Source organism: Aedes albopictus, chromosome 2, assembly GCF_035046485.1.
Source record: "Aedes albopictus strain Foshan chromosome 2, AalbF5, whole genome shotgun sequence".
Lineage (NCBI taxonomy): Eukaryota > Metazoa > Arthropoda > Insecta > Diptera > Culicidae > Aedes > Aedes albopictus.
In genome coordinates, this window is record NC_085137.1 from 347,790,503 (window position 1) to 347,818,493 (window position 27,991).

General features: G+C 41.3%; 2 protein-coding genes across 12 annotated transcripts in view; both read left to right on the plus strand.

Annotated features, from left to right (window-relative positions):
• Positions 1-27,991, plus strand: part of LOC115263194 (SCY1-like protein 2) — a 447,209-nt gene that overhangs the window by 26,444 nt on the left and 392,774 nt on the right. The window lies entirely within an intron of this gene.
• Positions 22,886-27,991, plus strand: part of LOC134286733 (uncharacterized) — a 40,205-nt gene continuing 35,099 nt past the window's right edge. The window contains exons 1-3 of the mRNA XM_062848399.1: positions 22,886-22,955; positions 23,009-23,207; positions 23,744-25,733. Of these exons, the coding sequence (XP_062704383.1) occupies positions 22,886-22,955; positions 23,009-23,207; positions 23,744-25,733 (2,259 nt within the window). The remainder of the gene's footprint in view (positions 22,956-23,008; positions 23,208-23,743; positions 25,734-27,991) is intronic.

Sequence of the window (27,991 nt, forward strand, 5' to 3'; positions counted from 1 at the left end):
TTTGGTTGGATGTGGCCACTTGGAACCGACGCCAGAGGGACCATGGTTTGGCTATTTTCGCAGGAGGGTATTTTTCGCAATAAGTTATGCGAAATGCAGTTGATTTCAATGTTTGGAGTGTTAAATGCACCGGAAAAAGCAGCATCAAACTGCCCCAACCACTAAGCTAACTGACCAGATGAGTTTTGGCTATCAAGTGGCCACGGGACTAAATTTTGAGGACTCGGAACGGCTTCCCGGAGACCCCCGATAGGGGACCATTTTACAATGAATCCATGCCGTGCGACATATCAAAAGTTGCAGAATTTTATGGAGAATACATCAGTGACCATATCAGAAGCCAGAAGCAAGATTGGCCACTTGGTGGTCCCGGAACCGATTCCCGGGACCCCGGAAATGTGGCCAATTCTCGCCGTTTATATGAGCTTGCCGTATGGCACATCGAAATTCGCAGAATTTGATTGATAATTCACCAGTCATCAAACCAGCAACTGAAGACAACATTGGTAATCTCGGAACCGGTTCCCAGGGCCGGTTCCGAGGACCCCGGAAATGTGGTCAATTCTCGATTTTTTTAACTATGCCGTGCGACATATCTAAATTTACAGAATTTTGTTGCGAATACATAAGTGGCCACATCAGATACGAAAAGCAGGATTGGCCGCTTAGTGGTCCTGGAACAGGTTCCCGGTAACCGGTTCCAAGGACTCCGAAAATGTGGCCAATTCTCGCAGTTTGTATGACCTTGCAGTATGGCACATCAAAATTCTCAGAACATCATGTGTAGATAATTCATCAGTCATCAAACAAGCAACAGGAAACAACATTGTCCACTTGGTGGTCCCGGAGCCGGTTCCCAGGACCGGTTCCAAGGACTCCCAAAATGTGATCTATTCTCGAATTTTTTTTACCATGCCGTGCGAATTTTTCAGAATTTTGATGCGAATGTATCAGTGGCCACATCAGGCACGAAAAGCAGGATTGGCCACTTAGTGGTCCCAGAACAGGTTCCCGGGACCGGCTTTCAAAACCCCGGAAATGTGGTCAATTCTTGAATTTTATATAATCATGTTGTCTGATGCATCGAAATTTGCAGAATTTTGATGCGAATCCATCAGATATCACAGGCAGGATTGGCTCCTTGGTGGTCCCGCAACCGGTTCCAGGATCCCGGAAATGTGGCCAATTCTCGCAGTTTGTATGACCTTGCCATATGGCACATCGAAATTTGCAGAATTTCATAGATAGTTCATTAGTCATCAAACCAGCAACTGAAAACAACATTGTTCGCTAGGCGGTCCCGGAACCGGTTCCCAGGGCCGGTTCCGAGGACCCCGGAAATGAGGTGAATTTTCGTATTTTTTTTTTACCATGCCGTGCGATATATCTACATTTGCAGAATTTTGTTGCGAATATATCAGTGGTCAGATACGAAAAGCAGGATGGGCCACTTGGTGGTCGCGGACCTGGTTCCGGAGGCCCCGGAAATGGTGCCAATTCTCACATTTTGTACGACCATCCCATGTGGCACATCAAAACTCGCAGTATTTCATAGATAATTCATCAGTTATCAAACCAGCAACTGAAGATAACGTTGTCCACCTGGTGGTTCCGGAACAGGTTCCGGAAAATCCCGGAAATGTGGTCAATTCTACATTTTCTATGATCATGTTGTCTGATGTATCGAAATTTGCAGAATTTTGATGTTCACATCAGATATCAGAGGTAGGATTAGCCACTTGGTGGTCCCGGAACCGGTTCCCAGTACCGGTTCCGAGGACCTCGGACATGTGATAAATTCTTGGATTGTTTGTGAACATACCGTGCAGTATATCGAAATTTGCAGAATATTGATGCGAATATATCAGTGATCATGTCGAATATAAAAAGCAGGTTTTGCCACTTGGTGGTTCCAGACTCAGTTCCGGAGGTTCCGAAAATGTGACCAATTTTGGCATTTTATATGACCATCTCGTGTGGCACATCAAAATTTGCAGAATTTCATAAAAAAAAAATCATCAGTTTTAAAACCTACTAAGGGAAACAACATTATCCACCAAGTGGTCATGGGACCGGCTCCCCGAACCCCGGAAAAGATCAATTTCCGCATTTTCATGATTCATGATCCACCCGATATATAAAAACCTGCAGTAACTTTATGTTAATACATCATTACTCACATCAGATATTACAGGCAGGATTAGCCACTTGGTGGTCCTGGAACCGGTTCCCGAGGCCCCGAAAATGTGACCAATTCCTTGATTTTGTATGACCCTGCCATGTGGCGCTTCAAAATTCATTGAATTTCATGGATAATTTTCCAGTTATCAAACCAGCTACTGAAGAGAACATTGTCCACCAAGTGGACCCTGAACCGGTTCCCTGGCCTCCTAGCATTATGCCAGCTCTCGCATTTTCAATAACCATGCCATCCGATATACCACAATTTCCAGACTCGTTGGAGAATGCATAAGTTTTCGAGCCAGCTACGGGAAGCAACATTGTTCACCTGGTAGTCCCAGAATATGAGGACCCCGGATATGTAATAAACTATTTTATTGACTGTGGTAATACCGAGCCAGCTACGGGAAGCAACATTGTTCACCTGGTAGTCCCAGAATATGAGGACCCCGGATATGTAATAAACTATTTTATTGACTATGGTAATACCATGCAACCAGTAACCATGTCAATTGTCAAAAACTGGACACGGATCATGCTTGAATGGAACCTGCAAGTATTTGGAGTTTCGACCGTTGCGTACTAATCTTCGGCGGTGTGAAGTAGAAGGGTGAGTGGCGGTAAAGGATAAACCACGAGCTCGTTGCACTGTACGGCGAACCCAGTATTCAGAAGGTGGACAAAGCCGGAAGTATGCGATGAGCAGGGCATATTGCAAGAATACTGGACAACAACCCTGCAAATTTGGTGATCGGGTTAGCACAAAAATTGACAACATTTCTTCGAGAACCGGTTCCGGGACCATCAGGTGGACAATGATGTTTCCAGTTGTTCGATGATTGATGAACTATCTATGAAATTCTATGAATTTTGATAAGTCTCACGGCACATTCCAGGTGTCCAAGGAACCGGGTTTCGAACCATCTAGTGGCCAATCCTGTTTTCGGCATTTAACTTGGCCACTGATGTATTCGCATCCAAATTCTGCAACTCTTGATAGATCGGACAGCGTGATCAAAGACATTGCGGGAAATGAGCACTTTTCCGGGGTCCTGGTAATCGCTTCTGCTACTACTAGGTGGACAATGTTGTTTCCCGTAGTTGGCTTGAAAACTGATAAATTCATTATAAAATTCTGAGAATTTTGATGTGCCGCACGAGATGGTCATACAAAATGCGAGAATTGGCCACATTCTCGGGGTCCTGGGAACAGGTTCCAGGATCACCAAGTTACTAATTCTGCCTCTGATACCTGATGTGAGCATCAAAATTCTGCACATTTCGATGCATCGGACAGCATGATCATAGAAAATGCAAGAATTGACCTCATTGCCGAGGTCTTGAGAACCTGTCCCGGGAACCTGTCCCGGGAACCAGTTCCGGAACCACCAGGTAGATAATGTTGTCTTCAGTTGCTGGTTTGATAACTGGTGGATTATCTATGAAATTCTGTGAATTTTGATGTGCCACATGAGATAGTCATACACAATGCGATAACTGGCCACATTTCCGAGGCCTCCGGATCCGGGTCCGGGACCTCCAAGTGGCCAATCCTGCTTTTCGTATCTGATGTGGCCACTGATATATTCGCATCAAAATTCTGAAAAATTCGCACGGCATGGTAAAAAAATTCGAGAATAGATCACATTTTGGGAGTCCTTGGAACCGGTCCTGGGAATCGGCTCCAGGACCACCAAGAGGACCATGTTGTTTCCTGTTGCTTGTTTGATGACTGATGAATTATCTACACATGATGTTCTGAGAATTTTGATGTGCCATACGGCAAGGTCATACAAACTGCGAAAATTGGCCCCATTTTCGGAGTCCTGGTAACCAATTACCGGGAACCTGTTCCAGGACCACTAAGTGGCCAATCCTGCTTTTCGTATCTGATGTGGCCACTGATATATTCGCAACAAAATTCTGCAAGTTTAGATATGTCGCACGGCATAGTAAAAAAAATCGAGAATTGACCACATTTCCGGGGTCCTCGGAACCGGCCCTGGGAACCGGTTCCGAGATTACCAATGTTGTCTTCAGTTGCTGGTTTGATGACTGGTGAATTATCAATCAAATTCTGCGAATTTCGATGTGCCATACGGCAAGCTCATATAAACGGCGAGAATTGGTCACATTTCCGGGGTCCCGGGAATCGGTTCCGGGACCACCAAGTGGCCAATCTTGCTTCTGGCTTCTGATATGGTCACTGATGTATTCTCCATAAAATTCTGCAACTTTTGATATGTCGCACGGCATGGATTCACCATATTTGTAAAATGGTCCCCTATCGGGGGTCTCCGGGAAGCCGTTCCGAGGCCTCAAAATTTAGTCCCGTGGCCACCTGATAGCCAAAACTTATCTGGTCAGTTAGCTTAGTGGTTGGGGCAGTTTGATGCTGCTTTTTCCGGTGCATTTAACACTCCAAACATTCAAATCAACTGCATTTTGCATAACTTGTTGCGAAAAATACCCTCCTGCGAAAATAGCCAAACCATGGTCCCTCTGGCGTCGGTTCCAAGTGGCCACATCCAACCGAACCTTAGTTTTGAGCCGGATCCACAAAATTTAAGCCCTAACGATAATTTTGAGTACAAAAACTTTATTATTTTATTGAGAAATGACTGTGAAATCGTTGTACCAAATCCGGGTCAATATGACCCGAACACCTTAAACGTAACTTTTTTTGTCCAGCCCTTCAGAAACGACCAAAATTATCGGTCAAAATTTTAAAAATAAGTTTTTGGCAAAAGATTAAAAGTCACAAAGTTTCAAGGCTATAGCAAATCAGGATCAAAAGATATTGCGCCTGAAAAGTGCGATCCGGGTCATATTGACCCGAACACCGTAGGAAGGTTAAAGGAATTTTTTTCTTTCGAATTGAATTTAATTAAAAAAAAAATATTACGAAACATAAAACGTCTTAGGTATGCAATAAGCATACGTTAAGAACGGGTTTCTTTACGTTTTTAATAAGTTGAAATGTTAATCTTGTAAAATATAACTTTTACAGCAAGTTTTCAAAGATAATGTTGTTATATGAAAAAATCGAGTAATCTATATATTTGCTGTTTTTTATGTGTATTGCTGTTTGCTTGACAATTTGCAAGAGTCGCGAATTTTCAGTGAAAAAATAAGTTGTAAGGAAAATTTAAGTTTGAAGTACTGAACATGAAAAATGAAACAAAAGTTGGAATCTTTGCTAAGCAAAAGACCTGATTTTCTTTATGCTTTCCATTCTTATATGTAAAATGAAAATAATGAGAAAACTTACAAATAATGTTTTCGTAAAAAACTCAAAATAATGATAGTTTTTTTTTAAAGCATCAAAACTCACAAAGCCAGTACACACCCTTTCAAACAACAGAGTTACTAACTATAGAATTGTATTAAAGATTAAAAATCGATAGAGCTTTTGTAAACTACAGAGTACAAAAACCACTTGCGAAAATATGATGCATCGAATGCAGCAAAAGGAACACATCATATGTGATGGAAATTTTTGAACATTCTCAACGTTACCTTGCAGATGAAAAGAAAAGAATTACGAACGTGAATTGTACTCAGGTCCTTTGGGTGTGAATATCACGCCCTAGCAATTTTGGCCATCTTAGCTTGTTGAAGCACAGAGAAGGCCTGCTCAAGGATTTTGAAGCGAAACCACTACTTGGCCATTACTTGTCCCATCTTTTGACACAGTAATAGAAACTAGCTACATGAAAAAAAAAACGACCATGTGAGTAATACTCGCAAGTGAGAAGCGAGGTCTTACTCACAAATGAGTATACGCATACGTGAGTAACTCAACGTGAGCATTACTTACAAAAGAGTAAGGTGAATGTGTATTTTTACTCGTATATGGAACACCGGTAATGGGAAGAATTCTTTTTAAGAAATTGTTGCAGAGGATCCTTGAGAAATTTCTAGAGGGCATTCCTAAGATATTCCTTGATTAATTTCTTCAGGAATTATTTTGAATAGATTTCGAAGGGTTCCTTCTTAAACTCTAGTAAGAAAAACTTTCACATGCTTTTTGGAGATTTGTTTTAAAAAATATCGGAAATTTCTTGTCGACGGATAACTCTATTAATATCTCCACAGATTCTTTGAGAAATTCATTCAGAAATATTTCCAAAGAATGTCTTTGGACATTTCTTAAGAAATACCTGAAGAATTTATTTCTGAGATCTTTGCAAATGTTTTGTTATGCGTTTCACAAAGAATTTCCCGAAATGTTTCTCCAGGTGTTTCCCCAGGAAGTTGTTAGGAAACTTCTTCTAGGATGTAAAAAAAGAAATTCGGGTTAAGTACTGTTCCTTTCAATTCCACTAAGAATTTGCATCCCTTGACAGATACGTATTTCGACCTCAACTGTAAGGTCGCCTTCAGTCTCTCGTACTTGACTCGACTGGACTTGACTGGAGTCGAGTCAAGTACGAGATACCGAAGACGACCTTACAGTTGAGTTCGTAATACGTATCTGTCAAAGGATGCCAATTCTTAGTGGAATTAAAAGGAATACATAGCACTTAACCCGATTTTCTTTTTTCTTACCACTAACTTTACTTCCTCTAACTCTTTCTTTCAGAATTTCCTGCTTAGATTTCTTCAGAAATTCGTATGTGAAGATATTTTTATTCCCGGAGGTTTCGTCACAATTTCAAAATTAAGAAGTTACTTCATGGAGTTTTCCTGAAAAAATTAAAATTCTGAAATTCTTCAAGTAAAAAAGGGATTTGTTCGGAAACTCTTCCCAGGGTTCTCCCAGACTTTTTTTTGAGAAATTCGTTCAGTGATTCCTGCAGAAACTCCTTCATGTTTTTTTAGAAAAAATGCAAAAAAAAAATATCTTGATAAACTTCTGGAACAACTCTATCAATCCGAGATGAACCAGCCCTAGGCTTAAAATCTCGTTAATAAAGATAATAAAAAAACTCTATCAATGAAAGAATTTTTGACAAATTTCTACAGAGATTCCTGGAAAAATCGTGGAGGAATTTCTGGAGAAATCTGTTCAAAAAATGCAGACAAAGGTACTTGTGGATTTTTTAAGAAATCCTTCGTTGAATTTCTAAAGATTCCTATGAGGATTTTCTGAAGGGATCCTTGGAAGAACTGCTGGAGGTGCTTCTGAAAGATTCGTCGAAAATAAAATTTCGTGATGTTTTTGAAGAGATTTCTTTGAAGAATTCTTTAGAGAACCAATAAAGAAATTAAAAAAAAACGGAGAACCCTCTACAAATATTCTTTGAAACATTTCTAGAAACAAAATCTTTGAAAAATGCTTATTAGTTGAAGTTCTGCAGCAATTGTTGAGAGAATCTTTTGGAAAAAAAGAAAAAAATCCTGAAGAAAGGTCTGAACAAATTCAAAGCAATGCCAGGAGGAATACCTCAAGGAACTATTGGATAAACTTCTGTAGGAACTTCCCACAAAAATCTTTTGAGAATTTCTAGAGGAATTTCCAAAAAAAAAATCCCTGAAAAAATGTAGGCAATAATTTCTGGAATAATTCTTGAGGTTTATTTTTTATAATCTTTGTATTTTTGTATATTTTAAATTATGCTAGTTCTTCATACAAACTGGATGTTTCTGAATTTCTGATAGAATCTCTGAATGTATGTTAAAGAAAAATATCTCCTGGAATTGCATCTTTTCAAGATACGTGAGAAGAAATCATTGATTAAATTTCGGAGAAATTCTATAGAAAAACTCCTGAAAAAAATTTGGAGGAATTTCCCCAAAATTATTGAAAAAAATAATATCTAGAAATACAAGCATAACTTATGTAGCAATCCCTGAAGGAATTTTCTCTTTAATTCTTTAAAGAATCCCATGAGGATTTTCAAAAGGAATTTCTGCGGAAACCCGTGAACCAGTTTCAGGATATTTTTTGAGAAACTCACAGGAAAGTCCATTGGCGTAGCTAGGGGGGGTTCCAGGGGTGCCAGGCACCCCCTAGTACAAATTTGGCACACCCTAGAATTTTGCTTTGACAGTCACCTAAAATTATAAATTTCACACAATAAATTCCAATATTTATTAATGGCACATTCGAATAAAACTTAAACACACCCAGAATAACTTATATACCTGTTGTACGTTTTGGCACTTTAGATATTGGTAAGTACAATCAACAGACTTCTCCATGGATTCCTCCAGAAATACCTTTATCTATTCATACAGTGATTTCTCTAAACTTTCTTCATGGATTCCTCTCGATATTTCTTCAATGAACTTCCCTCAGGATTCTCCAGGCAGTTCTGATGGGGTTGTACATTCTAGAAATTTCTGTAGAGATTGATCCAGAATTTTCTTGTTGTATTTCTTTCGAAAAATCTTACTTTGGTACTTCTTGGAATTCTTCTAGGGATTCTTCCAAAAAAATTTCTTGAGATTTTTTTTTAGGAATTCCTGGTGGGATTATCCACGACAACCTTCCTGGATCCATTCAGAAGTTCCTCCGTTGATTCTTCCAGGAATTCCTTCAGAGATTTTATACAGAGATTCTTCCAGAAATTTCTCATGAAATTCCTCCAGGAGGTTATATTGACTTTACTCTGGGAACTGTGGCTAGGGTTCCAGCAATTTCTCTTAAAACTCCTCCAAAAATTCTCACTGTGTTACCTTCAGAAATTCTACTAGGGAAGTTCTTTCGAAAATTCTTCCACAAAATCACCCTGGGATTTTTCTAAAAATCCCTTCGGTGATTCTTCTAGAGATTTCTTCAAGGATTTTACCAGGACTTCCTCCAGAGATTCTTCTGGAAATTCCACGGGAAATTTCTCCAAGAACTTCTATTGGCCTTCCTCCATGAATTCCAGCTGGAATTGTTCAAGCAATTCCCATTAGGACTCCTTCAGAAATACTTCCAGGGATTTCACCTGGCATACTTACTTGCTGCAATACTTTCGGAAAATTTTCCTGAGATTCCTCCAGAAATTCTTCCTGCGATTCCATCAGGGATTCTTCCAGTATATTTCAACCGATTCTTTCTAGGAGAACTGTAGGTATTTCTCAAGGCATTAGTTAGAGGAACTTCTCTTAGGATATCCCCAGCATTCCTGATTCTAGGATTTCTCTAGAAATTACTCCTATGATACTGGAGGATTACTAGAAATTCCTCCAGATCTGCGCTTCCCAAACTCCGTTTTCGCGGCGCACCAGCCTCTTGCTGGCTCGCTAAAAGGAGTAGAACAAGCCTGCGATACGTGGGGGCGCCACGAAAACGGGGATGCGCTGCTCCAGATATTCTAGCTGGGATTCCTTTAGCAATTCCTGCGGTTCATCCAGCTATTCATCCTTAATAAATTCTAACTGTGGTAGTTCAGAATTTTGTTGCTGGGAGCTTGCCAGGTAATCTTCCTGAAATTCTTGCAGAAATTTCTTTGGTTGTCCTACCAGGGATTTCTCCTAGGATTCTTCCAGAAATTCCTCATGGAATTCCTACAGAAACTATCTTTGGCCTTCCTCCAATAATACCTCAAACAACTCCTCCTACGGTTCTTCCAGCAATTCCTTCAGAAATTCTTACTATGATACGTCCAGAAACTCTTCTAGTGATTCCATTACGAATTTATCCTAGTATTATAGCTGGAATTCTTCCAGGAAATCTTCCTCACATTTCTTCAGAAATTCCTCCTGTGATTCCTTCAGGGCCTTCTCTATAGATTCTTTCAGAATACCTCTACCGGTTCTTGCAGGGACTTCTATAGGCATTCCAAAGATTTTTTCTTTGGATTTTCCCAGGCATTCCTGATGGGGTTTCTCTATAATTTCCTGTATAGTTTCCTCCAGGCATTCCTCCTAGGATTTCCGCTGCGATTTCTACAATGACACACCCCAGAGTCCTTTTAAGAATACCTCTTGAGATTTTTCATGTGACTTTTTGAGAACCTTTCCGGTGATTACTCCAGGAATTTTTATCGAAGGTATTTTATCCAAGGATTCTCTCATAAATTTCTCATGGGTTCTTCTAGCAATGCCATCTTGGACTCCTTCAGAATTTCTTACTGTAATACCTCCTGAAATTCTTCTAGAAACTATTCTCCAGGATTTCCTTCAAAAACTTGCTGGGATTGTTCAAGGTAATCTTTCTAGGAGATCCTTGCAGAAGTACCTTCAGTGTTTCCTCCTGGAAATCCGAAAGTTTTTTTTTTCCTGAGATTTCTCCAAATATTTCTCATTGGACTCCTCCAAAAACTCTTCTTGACTTTCATCCAGGAACTCCTCCTGGGATTCAATAAGCTATTCCTGTTGCTTCTAATGTTTCAGGAATGCCTCCTAGGTCCCCTCCAGAAATTCTCACTGTGGTACCTGCAGGAATCCCTCTAGGGATTTCTCATGGCATTCTTGCTAGAATTCTTCTAGGCAGTTTTCCTAGGATGCTTCCAGAAATTCCTTTGATTTTTCCAGGGATTTTTCTAAAACTCATCCAGGATTTTCTCTAGAGTTTTTATTCGTGGATTACTATAGAAATTAATCACGGTATTTCTCCTGGAAATCCTTTTGGGCTTCTTCAAGGAATTCCAGTAGAAATCTTTCGAAATTCAGGAATAGTTGGAATTTCCAGAGAAATCCTAGGAGGTGTTACTAGAGAAATCTCTAGTGAAATCCTATAGGAATGTACGGAAAAAAACTTGTAATTACTTAGAAAGCACAAAATTGACAAATTGAGAGACGAATTTGCGAAAAAAAATCGCGTTCTGGTGGGGTTTGAACCTTGGACCCCGTATTCGCTAGACCATAGAATGGCCATTTCTTTGAGGATTCCTTCGGTATGGTTTTTTTTTTAATTTCTGCGGCAGTTTCATCAAAATTTCATCAGCAATTTCTTTGGATTTTTGTTCTATAATTTCAATGGCCATTCTTCTGAAATTACATCAGCAGTTTCTTTTTCAGTTATTTTGCAAATTTATTAGGCAATTTTATCGTGATTGTTTTTAAAATAATTTATGATTTATTTGTATTTATGTTTATTGCTTCCGAAAATTGCTGGATTTGAAAATCAGAAATTCTGAACTGGTCTTGTTCAAAGAAAATCCTATGAAATGTACGAAAAGCTTACTGACAGATTCCCAAAGAAATTGCCGGAAAAATTCCATCAAAATTACCTTAGAACTTTCAAAGTAGTTGCCAAAATAATTCATATAACAATTATCAGAGGAATTCCTGAAGAAAATATTACGACTTTTTGAATAAATTGGTCAATTCCAATCTCAAAATAAATTCCCGAAATATTTTCAATAAAAAAAAACAAATTTCGAACAAAATTCTCAAAGAATTATCCGAAAGCATCAAAGGAATTTTTAAAGAAAATTTAAAAAGAACTCCTAAATTAATTGCCGTGAAAAATTCGCCAAAGATTTGTTTCTTTCAAATAAATTTCCTGAGGAAATCTCTAGAAAATTTGCCGAATTAATTTCCGAAGGTATCAGCAAAGAGGTTCCCAAAGTAATAATCGAAGTTTCCAAAATTTCCGATTGAATTGCTGATGAAATTCTCAAAAAAAAAAGTTCAATGCAAGTAGCATCGGAATTACTGAAGGTATTCCGAAATCATCTGAAGAAATCTAGAAGAAATTGTCTGAAGAATTTTCAATAAAATTAAAGAAGCGATTTATGAAAGAATTTCCGAAGGAGTTTTCAAAGGAATTGGCGAAGGAATACCAAATATCTTAAATAATAAAAGTCCAAAAAATGGACGAAAATCCAAAAAAGTAGAATGACTTGCCGAAGATATTTCCAAAAAAAAATGTGAGGATGTTCCCAGAGTCATTGTTGAATGGATTACCAAAAGCTTCACTAAAAGAATTCCAAAGGAATTGCCTGAAGAGTAATTTGAGTTTTTTTAAAGCAAATATCAATAAAAAATTAGCTTTATGAAGCATTCCATTCATCAGATATATTACCAATGCAGTCGAAATTGGAAATTGGTGCGAGCATCAGAATGAGTGCGAGCATCACAATGAGAAAAAATGAAATTTGCTCGCACCAAATTCCGGGTTTCAACTGGATTGATAATATGTTAGTGAAGCTTCAGAACGGAACTCAGGATAACCGAGTGCGAGTTTCGTAGTCTTAAGAATCATACTCACAATTTTCCTGTAAAAATATTTTCATGTCCAGGTGGTAATATTCAACTAATTAAAAAACGCTTTTCAGCCATTAATGTTGTGGCCAAACCAAAAATGCAAATATGTTTCCTGATTTTGCAATTTTCAGTAGTTATAACACTTAAAAATTTTCTTAAAAACTATTTTTTAAGGGTTATTATTGTGCAATAAAACAAAGAGCACGATGAATACATGTTACACGCAAATTTGTGGATATTTTATAGTTTCCGAGATTTACACGTCCAATAACACTAGTTTACAGCATTTTTGAACTCGGTAAGCTGATGATCATTTTTGGTGTAGAATCATGCCCTGAATGAAGGAAAAAAATACAGTAGAGCGGAAATTTTTTCGACTTTTCATACAAGGATGATGATTTGAAATCGATTTTTGTGCTGTTTTCAAGCAAGTCTCTAACTTCACACATCTCATTCTCCGTAATAAATGCTCCGATTGAGCTGAATTTTTTACTGTAACTCGCCTACATATAAAATGTCAAACAAACGTTGAGAAATAATTTTTAGATTGTTTTTTTTTTCTAATTGAAAAAAAAAATACATTTTTTCGAATATTTTTGGAAATTTTGCCAAAATTTAAGGAGACTGTCCCAAAAACTCGCCAATATCTTGAATTTCATCAACCTGACGCAAAACCTGCATTCAGATGATCGAATGGTATTGTATTCAGCTTTTAATTTACGGAAAAAGATTTGGAATTGGTTGAACAAAACGCAAGATATTTGAATTTTAATAAATTTCATATTTTAAAAAATTGTAAAACTCGATATTGAGCTAAAACTGAAAAACTGCTCTACTTAAAGTTTTTTGAAGCGCGGTTTCAAAATCAGCGCTTAATTATGCTTCAAAAATTTTGGTCGATGACAGAAGTTCACGACTTTTATTTTGTAAGCTAGTGTAATTGCTTCGAAAATGTGTTCTAATGGACCTGATTGTTTTCAATCCACAAAACAGGGGTAGTCGCGATGATTGTTAAGTTCAAACTGAAGATACAAATTCCATCTATTTTATTTTTCCCGCGACGCAGTATATCATTATACTAAGAAATTAAGGGTGAATCGGTATTTCTTTTTACAAAAAAGCAACCTGGAAGCCACTAAAACTGGCACCCCCTGGGCACCCCCTAGGAAAAAATCCTAGATACGCCAATGGGAAAGTCCCAGGGAAAATTCCTGGAAGAATCCCTGGAGAAATTTTCACAAAAATTCGGCAACGTAAAAGTTCAGAATAATTAAGAATATACATATTTATTTTACCATGCAAAATCATAAAGTTCTGCTATTTACACCATTTAGTGAAAACTTACTGCAAATAGATATGTTCGTGCAAAATTCGGAACACAAAAATTTACATGTGCAACATACAGATTTCTTACGGGGTCTGACTGGATCTACGGAAACTTGGTGTTTTTTTTTGGCTTTTAGTTACAGTTTTAAAATACAGACAAATACAGATTTTCTAAAATCCTGATACAGATTTTTGGAAAAATCATCTGGCATCCCTGACCACGAGTGAGCAAGGCAACTCATTGCTCTTTCAACTCTGTTTGTTGCTTAGATGACGAGATCCGTGCATTTGGTATTTACAAGGCAGCCATTGTGCCGGCCATTTCTGGATTCGCTCATATATGACCTTAAGTTTCAGTCGTATAGTAAGTATTTTAACCGCGAGGGACATGGAAGGCAAGGTTTTTATCTATTTAAAATGTTCTTGGGTTTTATTTAACACCGCCAGCGATGATGGTTCCACATAGCAGCAGGTCCAGAAGATTTTGAAACTATTGAGAATTGAGCTACAAGTCGTAAGCCACGTGTGCAACGTTTTGATGGCTTCTTCTTCTTAGCGTAACGTTTAAAATGGACAAAGCCTGCTTCTCATCTTAGTGTTCTATTTGCACTTCCACAGTTATTATATGAGAGCTTCCTCTGTCCATAACTATTTTGCAGTATAGACGCTATAGATGCCATAGACTCGAGGCGATATGGTGTAGTAATTTGATTTTAATGTGTTTACCGTGAATTCAGAGGGTACCGAGTTAATATGACGTCATGCAACCCATTGTCGCTATTGAAATAGTGACGTCATGCTCGTTTGGCTACACGAACTAACAGTTCGTTTACCTGCAGTTGTATTCGCCTCCGCGAGTCTATGGTATCTATAGTGTCTCCATGTTATGCAGTTTTTAACCCTAAAAGGGATACCTTCATGGCCTCAGTTTCGTCACCTCGCTGAGTGTGTTCTATCAAAGACGAGCTCTGAAAGGCACCTGGGGTCCAATGGATCCCAGGTATCCCTTTTAGGGTTTATAATGTGGCAATTCTAAAACATTAGCCCGAACGACACTAGCCCGAAAGCAACGTTAACCTGAATGCCACTAACCCGAATCCTACAAGGCCGAATCTGATAAGCTCATCCATCACAATCTTGGTAACAGTACAACACAAAAAAGCGCTTATGTTTCAAAGAAGGAAAACCTCTGCCGAATGGCGCTAATTATGGCGCTAACAGGATTTGTGGCAATATATCTTGAAAGAACAGCCGATAACTGAAAGAAGCAAAAATCTCTGATGAAATTATTGATCAGTTTTCCCCAACATGCGTTTTATAGCATTCGGGCTAGTGTCGGGTTTGTCTAGCCAAAGTCTACGCTCCATACAAATTTTCAAATTTTTGTATGGACGAAAGTCTACGTGGGGGGAGGGAGGGGTCTGAGATGACCAAAATTTGGTCAACGTGGTTTATGAACAGCCCCTTGCGATTTGGGTGAGTACGAGGTCATGCAGGTAGGAGCAACCCAGGTAACCATGCAGCTTGGGCAGTGGCGCATGCATGAGTATGGTGTCTTTGGGAAGGTGCGTACCCTGTGTGTTTAGTTCCGGCTGGGTTAGAGTGGGGCCCAGTACAGTCGCATTGTAGCTAACTTTAACCCTTATGTGGCTGGCAGGGTACCCGGGTACCCAGCATCCATTTAAAATACACGGTGTAGAAAAAAGCAAAATGTTTGCCGGCCACATAACGGTTAATTTGGTTTTATTGGAGCGCTTTTCTACTCTGATTTGATTTTTTTGTACATGCGGGATAGTGCTTGCTTTGTTTGCACCGTATTTGTGCGTCTATAGCGGCATGGGCTGCGTGGTTACTTGGGAAGTAATGTGTTTTGTAATCAAGATTTTTAATTTAAGGTGAAGGTGTAGCTCGGCCACGCCTTGAATTCGTAAACTGCGGCTCGGAGGAGCCCGGTGGTGGTTTGCGTTATCCGCTAGTGAAGACCAACCGACCAACTTGTCAGCGCTGACCGTTATATGGTTCTTCAGATTTGTGCTCTTTGGGGTTCAGGGTGTTGCTTCGCTGTATCTTCACTTTATAGTAATAGCTGCCATGCCTTAAACCTGAGTTTAGTCATTGTCGCATGATCTTACAACAGTTGACTGTGCGCAGTGCTGTGGGACTGTGCAAATATTTTTTTTATACTTGATAACATTTTTTTTTCAAACCGAACCATCGTTAGATTGTATTTTGGGGATTGTTTAATCGGCTATATTTGAATGTGTGAATAAAATCAAGTAATAATAATTGTAGATTAAGTAAATGTTAGAAAGAATACAAATTTTAGAATCACATGAGTCAGCACCGGCGGAAGTGACCAAATATGAAACTGGGGAAAATCCTTTCATTCGACATATCAAAACGCGCCGTTTTTGTAACTTTGTTCATTAAGTTTCATTTGAAGTTCAAAAACAATGAGCAGAAAATCAAAAAGAGAATTAAATATGGTGGCTGTTTTATGGAGTTTTAGGTTCTAATACCACAGAGAACATACATCCAAGTATTGACAGAGAAAACTCTTAGTTAACCCGGGAGCGGTCGCGTCGTGTACTGAGTACACGCACCATGAAAAAGGACGCTTGTGGTACACAGCGTGTGCGTGGTGTCGTTGAGGGTGGCCGAAGACGCGACTGCTCGAGGGTTAATAATTGTAAAAGAAGCAGGCTTTGTCTAAGTTGAGGCGTTACACCAAGAAGAAAGGTCATGGTCATATTTTGCCACTTCCACATTTTTCATCCGGTTATCGAAAAAACAAACACGTTTTGATGCGTCGCATGGGCTTGGTTAATTTTCATACTTGACCACTTCCAACGGCCCACCCAGAAGCGACGACACTTGCGGACGTCACTTAAAGAAAATGGATCGAATCCTACTCTCGACATGCTCACATAATGTGAATTCTTCCTTCGATGGGAAGAAAAGCCATGGGTCCCCAGATGAACTAGTCCCGGGCTAAAAATCTCGTTAATAAAGATAACAAAAATTGCCGTTCATCACGTTATAGAAAAAGCTCCAATTTCATGTGACATGCATGAGTTTGGTCCACTTTTATATTTTACCACTTCCGGCGGGACCCCGGAACCGACTCCAGAACACTACCGGTAGTCTCGAATGTGGTCTAAGCGCAAATTCTGGCTAATTGTTCATCAGGTTATCGAAAAAGCCGCGGTTTGATCGTAAGCACAGGGTTTTGGTTCACTTCTATGTTCGACCACTTCCCGCAGACAACACCGGTAGTTTCAAATATGGTCTAAGCATATTTTAATGCTGCGATTTGATATGTCGCAAGCATAGGTTTGGTTCACTCCTAAGTTTGGCCACTTACGGCAGGACACCCGGAATCGGTTCCGGAACACTACCGGTAGTTTCAAATATGTTCTGAGCGTATTTTCTTGCTAACCGTTCATAAGGTTACCGAAAAATCCGCGGTTTGCTGTGTCGCATGCATGGGTTTGCTGCATTTTCATATCTGGCCCCTGCCTGGGGTTCCGGTCCGGAACACAAAAATGGCCATAACTCCGGAACGGCTGAACCGATCCGAACCATTTTCAATAGGAAACAATGGGACCAGATTCCCCGTCGAATGAACCATCGGTCGTTAAAATCGGTTGAGATTTAGTTCAAAAAAGTGACGTGAGTTTTTTTGTCCACATACATACACACATACACACATACACACACATACACACATACATACACACACACAGATATCACCTCAATTCGTTGAGCTGAGTTGATTAGTATATGTGACTCGACTCTCCGGACCGCCTATCAAAAAGTCATTTTTGGAGTGAACATATAGCCTTTTCAGTACACTTAGTGTACGAGAAAGGCAAAAACAGACGTTGGATCACTTTGCGGTCTTCGACAAAGTTGTTAGGCATATAGTCACCTACAATAATGCCAAATGGTTTGATTATTGAATGCTTACAGCGCCACCTAGCGGCAAAATTCGAAAACCTAAAATTTCTGCATACATTTGGCCAAGTTTTCCCATACAAACTTCAAGCGTTTTGAGCGCCCCCTTAGGCTTAACCGATTTTGCTCAAATTTCGAACGTAGCTTCTGGGAGTCCAAAATAACTGATTTAGGAGGGAAGACTTGGCATTTTTCGAAATTTTTGTTTTTCATATAAGTGTGGGCCACCCTAGCACCCTCCAAAATATCCGCAGCACAGTTCTCTAGCTCCTCGACGAAGGACCTTTCCTCCGCGGCGTCTTCCAGTCAGCGTGTGTTGAACCGACGCCCGATTTTCTCCTCCTGTCGATGGATCCTTGCAATGCGCAGCCGGATCTCACCGATTAGGAGATAATGGTCGGACGCATTGTCAGCGCTACGTTTGTTCCGCACATCAAGAAGGATTCATACCGGAATTTCTTCATTATTTTCTCTTTCGGGATTCTTTCAGGCATTTTCCCGGGATTCCTTTGTTGATTGCTTCCGGGATTCCTGTTGTTTTTTTTTAGGTTTCTTTTAAAGATTCCTGCCAAAATTCATTCAAAGATTTTTTCAGTGTTTTTTTTGCGATTTCTTTTGGGATTTCTACGTTCTCACTGATTTATTTAGGAGGTTTCTTAAAGGATTCTTCTTGAATCCTTCCAATGATTCGTTTTGAAATGTTTGCCGTGATTCCTTCACGGGTTTTTCATGTGATTCACTTAGGGTTTTACCCGGCATTCCTTCGCGATTCTCACCGAGAGTCTTTTAGGCCACATTTCGGGGTTTCATGGGGCTGTTCATAAACCACGTAGACCAAAATTTGGCCATCTCAGACCCCCCCCCCTCCCCACTCGTAGACTTTTGTCCATACAAAAAATTTAAAATTTGTAAATTTGTCCCCCCAAAAAGTCTACGTGGTTTATGAACGGCCCCCATCCGGTGATTCCATCAGGGATTTCTTTAGAGACGCATCCGGAGTTTCTTCCCGGATTACAACAATAATTACTTCCTGGTTTCCTTCTGGATTCTTCCGAAGTTTTATCCAGGGGATTCTGTAGGAAATTTAAAAGGACTAATTTCAAGACTTATTTAGAAATTTCTCTAAGACTGTTTAATATTCTTTCAAGTTACTACTGTTTTCACTCGTTAATATTATCTACGGAGATCAGAATGTAACGATAATTTAAAAGTTGTGCTAAAATATAATCAAACTATATCATAGACTTCCTGAATATGAATATTCCTTAATCCTAATTCCTAATTATTAACTAAATATTCTTAATAGAGTACTGATAACTATTGCCAACGAGAAAAGAAAACAACTTTGCAACACGACAGAACATCACCTCCCAACACGCCCCATCTTTCAATTTCTCACTCATCCACGCCCGAATGCCTCATTGCAAAGCAAATCAAATTAACATTCAAGCCCATTTACACCTTGCCTGATTTTTACCGTTCGTTCTTTCTACCACCCCTAAATAATGCCGTACATCCTTTTCACCTGTAAAAGAACGGATCAGAGTTTTTATTCTTCCGTTTCGCCTCCTTTCACTCGCGCGGAGCCCGTTTCCGAATGGCACGTATCTCGCACGGATCATTTCTTCCTTAGTCCTTATTCCGGTCCGGAGTCTAAGTTAGATGCCATCTCGCTGATTGGATGGCTTTTCCGGCTTCGGGCCGAGCGAACGGAGAAAACAGTGAAGGAAGAGCAGTTTACGTACCTTTACACACATATGTGTGCTACACGATGGAAAGCTGCCTCGAAGCTTTTCCAGTAAGGTTATTTTTATCCTTCCGTCTGGGTAGCTATGCGGCTATTCTTTTTTAACGAGGATTATTTAGAAAGTGGCCACGCTGGACGTGTGGATGGGAATGGTATGGAATGCTCATCTGGGATAGGTCCTTTCTATAAGTTGAACTTTCAAGCAAATATAGTTATGGAGTGTCCATTTTATCCCACTTTCCCAAACGAATTTCCTGTCCATGTTCAACCGTGGAAACTGGTATCAGCAGCACACCGGATTTACTTCGCCACACGATCGAAAGCGGTTGAGCACACGGTTGTTCCTTTCTTCGTCAAGCTGCATGCTACAGAGCTCTACACAGCTCTAAAATTGAAAAGGATGGAATCGGTGGGGATGGGTGATTTGTTTTATTTTACTTGGTCCATCCGATGCAGCACCCTGTCGGATCAACTCAAAGTCTATTAATTTAGAATGAAGAACAATCTTAAAACCCTGGTCACACCGCACCCCGGACAGCAGCAGCGGTTAGAGACACGAAAGCTTAGCTTAGTTTTCATCGAGTGGAGCAAGCGATGACCGGTTCAGGAGGAAGTTTTACACCAAATGCTCGGGGAGGATGGAAGTGGGAAAAACAAAGTCATTACATTTCTGGAAGATTCTTCCACTAGATAGCGTCCGTCCCCTGGATCCAGGATAAAGTAGACACTCAAGCTTGGAATGTATGCTTTGTTGTGCCGATTTGGAATTTCATCAAAGCATTCTGCACTATAGCAACGCTAACATAATACAATAAAAAAGTTTCTGTTGCTTTAGCACTAACTGAAAGTAATGCGTTCTGACAAACGAGAATATAATTCAAATTGACATGATTCACAATGATTCACATACATACATTTATTTGTTCAACATCACATTAAAGACAAGACATAGGGTATCGCGCCACTTGGGCGGTGGCTTCTATATTCGTCTGTTTTCCACTATAACTAAGTCTATTTTGAACCAGTTGACTTGAAATGTTGTACACGGGTAGATACTATACCTATCTCACCGCATTCCAAAAATTGTGTCAATTGGTTCAAATTTGACTGAGTTGTGGCGGAAAACAGACGAAAATAGAAGCCACCGCCCAAGTGGCGCGATTCCCTAATCAACAATAGTACGCCACAATACTCGGTTTGTGGCCGCCGCTCGCCATCCTCGGCCGCGCCCAATGCTCGCCAGGTCCACCTGGTCCACCCATCGTGCTCTCTGCGCTCCATGCCTTCTTGTGCAAACCGGATCAGTAGCAAACACCAGTTTTGCAGGGTTGTTGTCCGGTATTCTTGCAACATGCCCTGTTCACCGTATCTTTCCGGCTTTGACCACCTTCTGGATGCTGGGTTCGCCGTAAAGTGTAGCGAGCTCGTGGTTCATTCTTCTCCGCCACACACCGTTCTCCTGCACACCGCCGAAGATCGTCCTTAGAACACGTCGCTCGAAAACTCCGAGTGCTTGTAGGTCCTCCTCGAGCATGGTCCATGTCTCATGCCCGTAGAGGATCACCGGTCATATTAGCGTTTTGTACATGGTGCATTTGATGCGTGGGTGAATCTTCTTCGACCGCAGTTTCTTCTGGAGCCCTTAGGGGCTGTCCATAAACCACGTGGTTATTTTTTCCTGAATTTTAACCCTCCCCCCCACCGTGGTCTAGCGTGGTTTCAGGCTGACCCCCTTCCACCCCTACATTGCTAACATTCAATTGAATACATACTAATAATACACAAAATCTGATCGCCGTTTCTTCTTCGCATTCCGTTCTGATCTTCGATACTTCTTCGACTGCTGGGTGATTTCAAAATTGCCTAGCTGATTTTCGATCGGAGTCTGCTCTTCAAAAATAAATGATTCGGCGGGAAAGCCATAAAAATCAGGCTCCTCCTCAGACACGACTGCGGCATCTTCGTTCCCCCCTACGCTTTCTGCTATTGTGTGGTGTATTCACTCCACGGAAAACGAAAGTCGCACCTGCTTTCCGGCGAGAATCACCAGAAACTTTGAGTTGTCGTTTGTGAGCCGTTATCAATCTGCCGCTCAGCGAAATTCTTTAGGCTGTCAATGAAATTCTCGCTGTCAATCCTATGTATTGCCGTCTCGTCTATAGTCCTAGGGTTGGAAAAAACGTTCCTCCATCCCTCGTAAAAACAGTCCACCCAGGTGCGTCCCATCAATGGAGTGAAATCATTGTCGCACCGAAGCACTATAAGGTACAGCTGCTGCCTTCTATTTTGGAGTTGAACTGAAACATTTACTCTGCCTAGAACCTTCAACCTTTTGCCATCAATTACCGCCAGATTTTTGTTGCAAGATAAAAGCTTACTGTGTTTAATTGGTTTAAAAATAATTTTTCCGAAATAACGGTCTCAGCCGACCCACAGTCAATTTCCATCTTCAAAGCAATTTTATCAACCAAAACATCAACATGGCAAGCTTCACTAACGCGATTAATCGAGGAGATCATCATGCAGGGCGAGTCATCTTCATCATCTTCCTCCATTTGCTCCGGCTCTTCTCTTTTAAAATTTCCGCTTGAACTACCAACAGTTGCTTTCTTTGGAGAACCCAAAAACTTGATCTCTGCATGTTGTTTTCCCCTACCATCTTTTTGGCACCACTGCCTAGTTTGTTATTGAGTTATACCGCCGCTGTTTTATTCACGTTTTTTGCATTGTCATACCCATTCAAAACTCAATCGAACTATTCGACTGTGAATTTAAATATATGAATTCGTGTGTGATAGTGTTTGATAATCGTATTCTTCGTGTTAAACCTTATTAGAGTCTATATTGTTATTGCACTATTCATCGTTGTCATCATTATCCCGTATACAAATACCTTGCCGCACCCCGCCCATACCGCTACTGCCTGCAAGTAACCGTTCGAATTGTTTCTTGCATACAATCCCGTCGATCGCTAGTGTTGCAGACCCGCAGGCGCATTCGTTGTTGATTCACCACCGTGATTCGTACAGAGTATTTTGACCACGATGACGTCGACTTGCTATTCATGCACCAACAAAATCACCGACTCGCCAGTAACTTGCCGTGGGTTCTGCCATGAGACATTTCATCGATCGTGTTGCAATATTGATTCATCTGCGTTCAACGAGGTGATGGACAACGAGCAAATTTTTTGGATGTGCAAACCTTGTTCGGACCTTATGAATGACATCCGTATGCGAGAATCCGTTCGTGCCGCCTATGAATCCGGTCAGGAAAGCGTGCTGACTGCGCACAACGAAATAGTAGCCAATTTGAAGCAAGAGATATTGATTGAGTTGAGAAACGAAATCAAATTGAATTTTTCAAAGCTCATCAACTCTAGCTCAATGACTCCCAGGTCTTCCAAGTGCCCCGCTTCTGCTATCATCTCAACCCGTCGTCGTCGCCTCTTCAGTAAGCCAAATAAATTGCCGTCACAGCCTGTTATGCCCGGTACTTCGGAATCCGTTTCTCCGTCAATTGGAAACATTGTTGCTACCGCTCCCATTCCAAAGTTTTGGCTATACCTTTCTCGCATCTCTCGCGATGTTACCTCCGAGCAAGTTCGAGCTCTGGTTTCGCATCGTTTGGGCACCGACGACGTTGAAGTTGTGCGGTTAGTTGCAAAAAATCGGGATGTTAGCACATTATCGTTCGTCTCCTTTAAAGTTGGGTTGAACAGCAGCGTGAAAGATAAAGCGATGTCTAATTCGACCTGGCCCAGAGGAATACTGTTTCGCGAGTTCCAGGACAATAGATCATCCCAAAATTTTTGGAAACCTCGTCTGACACCGAATCGTACCGACGTAGTTCCAGCCAACACTCCCACCAACGTTTCGTCACCGGTGGAAGAGTACCGCATGATGGAGTAAGGATACCACGACGCACACTAAAAAGCACTATGGAGGCCTCCGCTCAGCTCGACACAGTCCCGCCTTTTGCTGCCAGCGCTCATCACAGCCGTCGTGGTCCTGCTGTCGAGTCTGTAGTTGAGGTCCTCCAGCCTGCTTTTACAGGCAAGTATGTTCAATTTCAAGCCCTCTTCCTGCCTGATCGCCATTACGTTTCCAGACGGTGTTCTACCACGGGCACTCCTTCTCGTAAACAGTCATCGTCTAGTGGTTCATCATTTATCAACGGTGCTTCATACAATTGCTCAAGCTTATCATCGCTCAGCCCGGGACGCCCGACATCAAGCAGTATGGAAGCCCCGGATCCGCCTAGCTCAGTCGCGCCTTCTGGTTCTACGATGACCGATTACCCGCCGCCATTAACTTGTTCCTGCCATCAAAGTCGTCCCGGCCCTGAGTCTAGTGCTGGTGATGGGGTCTTCCAAGCTGCCATCGAAGGCATGTATACTATTCCTAGCGGTAATCCTCGTCCTGATGTATATTCACCTCCTAGGTCCGCACCTCGCGGGGACGATACAGCACAGCCCGCTTCAAACGTCCTCGTGTATTATCAAAATGTTGGTGGTATTAACAGCTCTGTCGCGGAATATCAGCTGGCCCTTAGCGACGGGTGCTACGACGCTTACGCTTTCACCGAGACCTGGCTGAACGAATGCACATCATCTAGCCAGTTGTTTGACGATTCGTTTTCTGTATATCGACAAGACCGGTCACTCTTGAACAGCAACAAGATCGCCGGAGGCGGTGTTTTATTGGCTGTGCGCTCCAGATTCAAATCCCGCTTGGTAAGTCCACCGAACAGTTCATCGGTTGAGCAATTATGGGTTGCCATTTCAACCGAAGGTGCGACCATTTTTGTTTGCGTCGTTTACATCCCTCCCGATCGAATCAACGATGCAGGTGTGATTGAGACGCATATCAATTCACTCAATTGGGTGGTGTCGCAAATGAAACCTAAAGACAATGTCGTCATTCTCGGAGATTTCAACTTGAGCTCGATTGCTTGGCAGTGTAGTTCTGTGGGGTTTTTCTTTCCGTGTACTACTCGCTCTTCGATGGGCCAAACATCGCGTGAGCTGCTTGACGCTTATAGCACCGCTGGACTCAGACAGATGGTTGGAGTTAAAAATGAAAACAATCGTTCAATCGACCTGTGCTTCGTTAGCGAAGAACTAGGGGTGAATTGCTCGGTTATGCAAGCACCAGATCCGCTCGTTAAAATTGGTAGACATCATCCGCCTCTGCTGTTGAACCTTGAAGTGAATCCCTATAGATGCTTTCACGAAACCTCAGAAAGTATCGCCTATGACTTCAGTCGAGCCAATTTCGATGAAATGAATAATTTCCTGGAACGCGTAGACTGGAATGAGATTCTTAGTGAATCCGATGCTAACCTCGCCGCTTCGACTCTGTCCGGAGTATTGCTCTATGCAATCGACCAGTTTGTTCCAGTTTCTTCTAAGCGGGAGCCTGCTAAACCGGCTTGGTCAAATGCTGCCCTCAAAAATCTCAAAAGAGCTAAACGAGCAGCTCTAAGGCGCCACTGTAAATTCCGTACGGACACCACGAGAGCATGTTATCTGGAAGCGAATACTGCATACAAGCACCTCAACGATAGGCTCCATAGCGCCCATCTAAGCCGATTACAAAGCCGGCTGAAAACTAAGCCCAAGAGCTTTTGGCGTCACGTCAACGATCAACGGAAAGAATCTGGTTTGCCGTCCACGATGACTGATGGATTGCAGGAAGCTGATACTACCACCGCTATAGTCGACATGTTCCGTTCTCAATTCAGCAGCGTCTTCGTTAATGAGGAACTTGACCCGCAGGATGTAGCCAACGCAGCACAGAATGTGCTCAGCTTTCCAACATCTGGAGTGCAGTTCGCTATCACCAACGATGCCGTAATTGCCGCCGGTAAAGATTTGAAGTCCTCCACCGGATGTGGTCCGGATGGCATCCCTTCACTCGTTATTAAACGTTGTATGAGCTCCCTAGCCGTGCCGCTGACTACCGTTTTCAACCTTTCCCTGGAGACCGGTATTTTCCCCAACTGCTGGAAGCAGTCGTACGTTTTTCCCGTTTTTAAGAAAGGCTGTAAAAGAACTGTATCAAACTACAGAGGTATTGCTTCTTTGTGCGCCACATCGAAGTTGCTGGAGTTGATCGTTTTAAACCAGTTAGTCCAAGGTTACGCACATTATATATCTGAGGATCAGCACGGATTCGTTCCAAAACGATCAACGACCTCCAACCTGACGTGCTTTACGTCCTACCTGATACGCCAGTTTCAAAGCGGCCATCAAGTTGACGCCATCTATACCGACCTTTCTGCCGCCTTTGATAAAATGAATCACCAAATCGCTTTGGCCAAATTTGACAAACTAGGCATGAACAACAACCTCCTCATCTGGCTTCGATCCTATTTGACCGGACGCAGTATGTCTGTGAAAATTGGTGACTACGTCTCTTCACCGTTCACGGTATGGTCCGGCGTTCCCCAAGGCAGTCATCTTGGACCGTTTTTATTTCTGTTGTATATGAATGATGTCAACTCTATGCTCAAATGCTTGAAACTTTCATATGCTGACGACCTGAAGCTGTATTTCGTGATCAAGCAACGTCAAGACGCAGTGTTTTTGCAACAACAGCTTGAAATTTTTGCTGCATGGTGTTCTTTAAATCGGATGTCACTAAATGCGTCGAAATGCTCTGTTATTTCATTCGGCCGTAAAAAGTCCCTTTTCCATTTTGAATACGCTTTGGAAGGTGTCCAGTTGAAGCGCGAATCGACAGTCAAGGATCTAGGAGTCCTGCTTGACTCGAAACTGACATTCAAAGACCACGTCGCCTATGTCGTGGCGAAAGCATCGTCGCAACTTGGTTTCCTCTTTCGCTTTGCCAAAAAGTTCAAGGATATTTACTGCCTGAAGACGCTGTATTGCTCAATTGTGCGGCCCATCCTGGAGTACTCGGCAGTCATCTGGGCCCCTTTTTACGACAACGATACTCAACGCATCGAACGAGTTCAGCGAAAATTCATTCGTTTTGCGCTACGTCATCTTAGGTGGAGGAATCCTCTAGTATTGCCTAGCTACGAGAGTCGCTGTCAGCTTATCAATTTGGAAACTCTTAGTGCAAGACGCAATGTGGCCAAAGTCAGCTTTATTGGAGATCTCCTGCAAGGTAACATCGACTGTCCCAATCTGCTTGGAATGCTGCATATTAACACTCGTCGACGTAGTCTGAGGTCTCATCCGTTCCTCAACCTTCCGTCAGCAAGCACCAATTACAGCGCTCATGAGCCTATTCGTGATATGTCTCGTCTGTTCAATACTTGTTATTCTGTATTCGATTTTAATGTGTCACGTGAGGTCAATAAGCGTAGTTTTAAGCGTGTTTTTTGTTAATGTTTAGCTGTAATTTTGTAGTTGTATTACTTGTGTCATTGGGGTGAAAATTTGACCTGTTGACTTTATATGTATAAATAAATAAATAAATAAATAAATAAATAAATAAATAAATAAATAAATAACAAAACTTCCTCGTGTGACCTCTTTTCTTACAGAAGGAATATGAGTAAGAGCGCTTATCTTCGTCGTATTTCCGGTCACCATATCTGTCCGTCCTATTTCTCGGTGAAAATGATACACTGCGGTTGCCGCTTTTACTTCTGCCTCTGTATCTTTGTTTTGAACGGGACCTGACTTCTTTCCTACCTAGCCGTGCAATTATCGAAGTATTATGATCGTCATCCTTCAAGACACTCGTCCTGTTGTTAGAAACAGGACGCGTTTTTGAATGTCTCGGTTGTAAACTCCAATTACCAGAAGGTCACGTATTGCCCTGTCTTTGAAATTACCAAAATTGCATTGTTCTGCCAAAACCTTCACCGCGATTACAAAGTCCTCTGATTTTTCGTGTTTCCCTTGTCTTCGACTCCAGAACTTGTAGCTGTGAATCACTTCTGAATCACATTTGTCAAACCTTTTCTTTAAAGCATCCGTCATTTGCTGGTAAGATAATGCTTTAACATCTTGACCAGGGAATAGTTTCTTGATCTCTGAGAAAACCGTTACGCCGCAAACGGCCAAAAAAGATGTTTTATAGCGTTCTTCTGGCACATTATTATTAATGAAAACATACTCAAGTTGTTCAATATATTGGACAAAAGGGATTGAATTTGGAAGGTAAGGCTCTACTGTCGTTGTCACCGACATTCTTTATTGCAAATAGAAATAAAAACGAGCACAAAAAAAAAACAAATGCCAAGCTCAAATGAAAATATTTATGACGAAAAAACAAAAGAACATACCTTAGTCACCGATGTACTGCACCTTAACAAAACGTCGATGATCTCAAGCCGTGTCGACTAGGTTTATCCAATTCAACAGCAACCAAATACCGCAGCACCCGTCACCAGCAGCCAAACCAGCGTTGCACACCACCAGCAGGAAAATATCCAGACGACACTAATTTCCAATTAGAATCAGCTGATCGTACTTTGCCGGTAGTCGATGAAACTCCGTTGATGGAAACAAACGACAGCACTCTGCGATGAAATATTTCAATTCTCACTATTCACTGTGCGATGGTGTTGTAATGGCTGGAACCCTTTAACAGGTAACTCACTGCTCAAACTTGGAAAAATCTATGGCTCTCACACATGCAAAGAAGCCCTCAAGAACGAGCGATGTGAGTGATCGATGGAGCTGGCGCTTTCATCAACTGCCTGATGGGG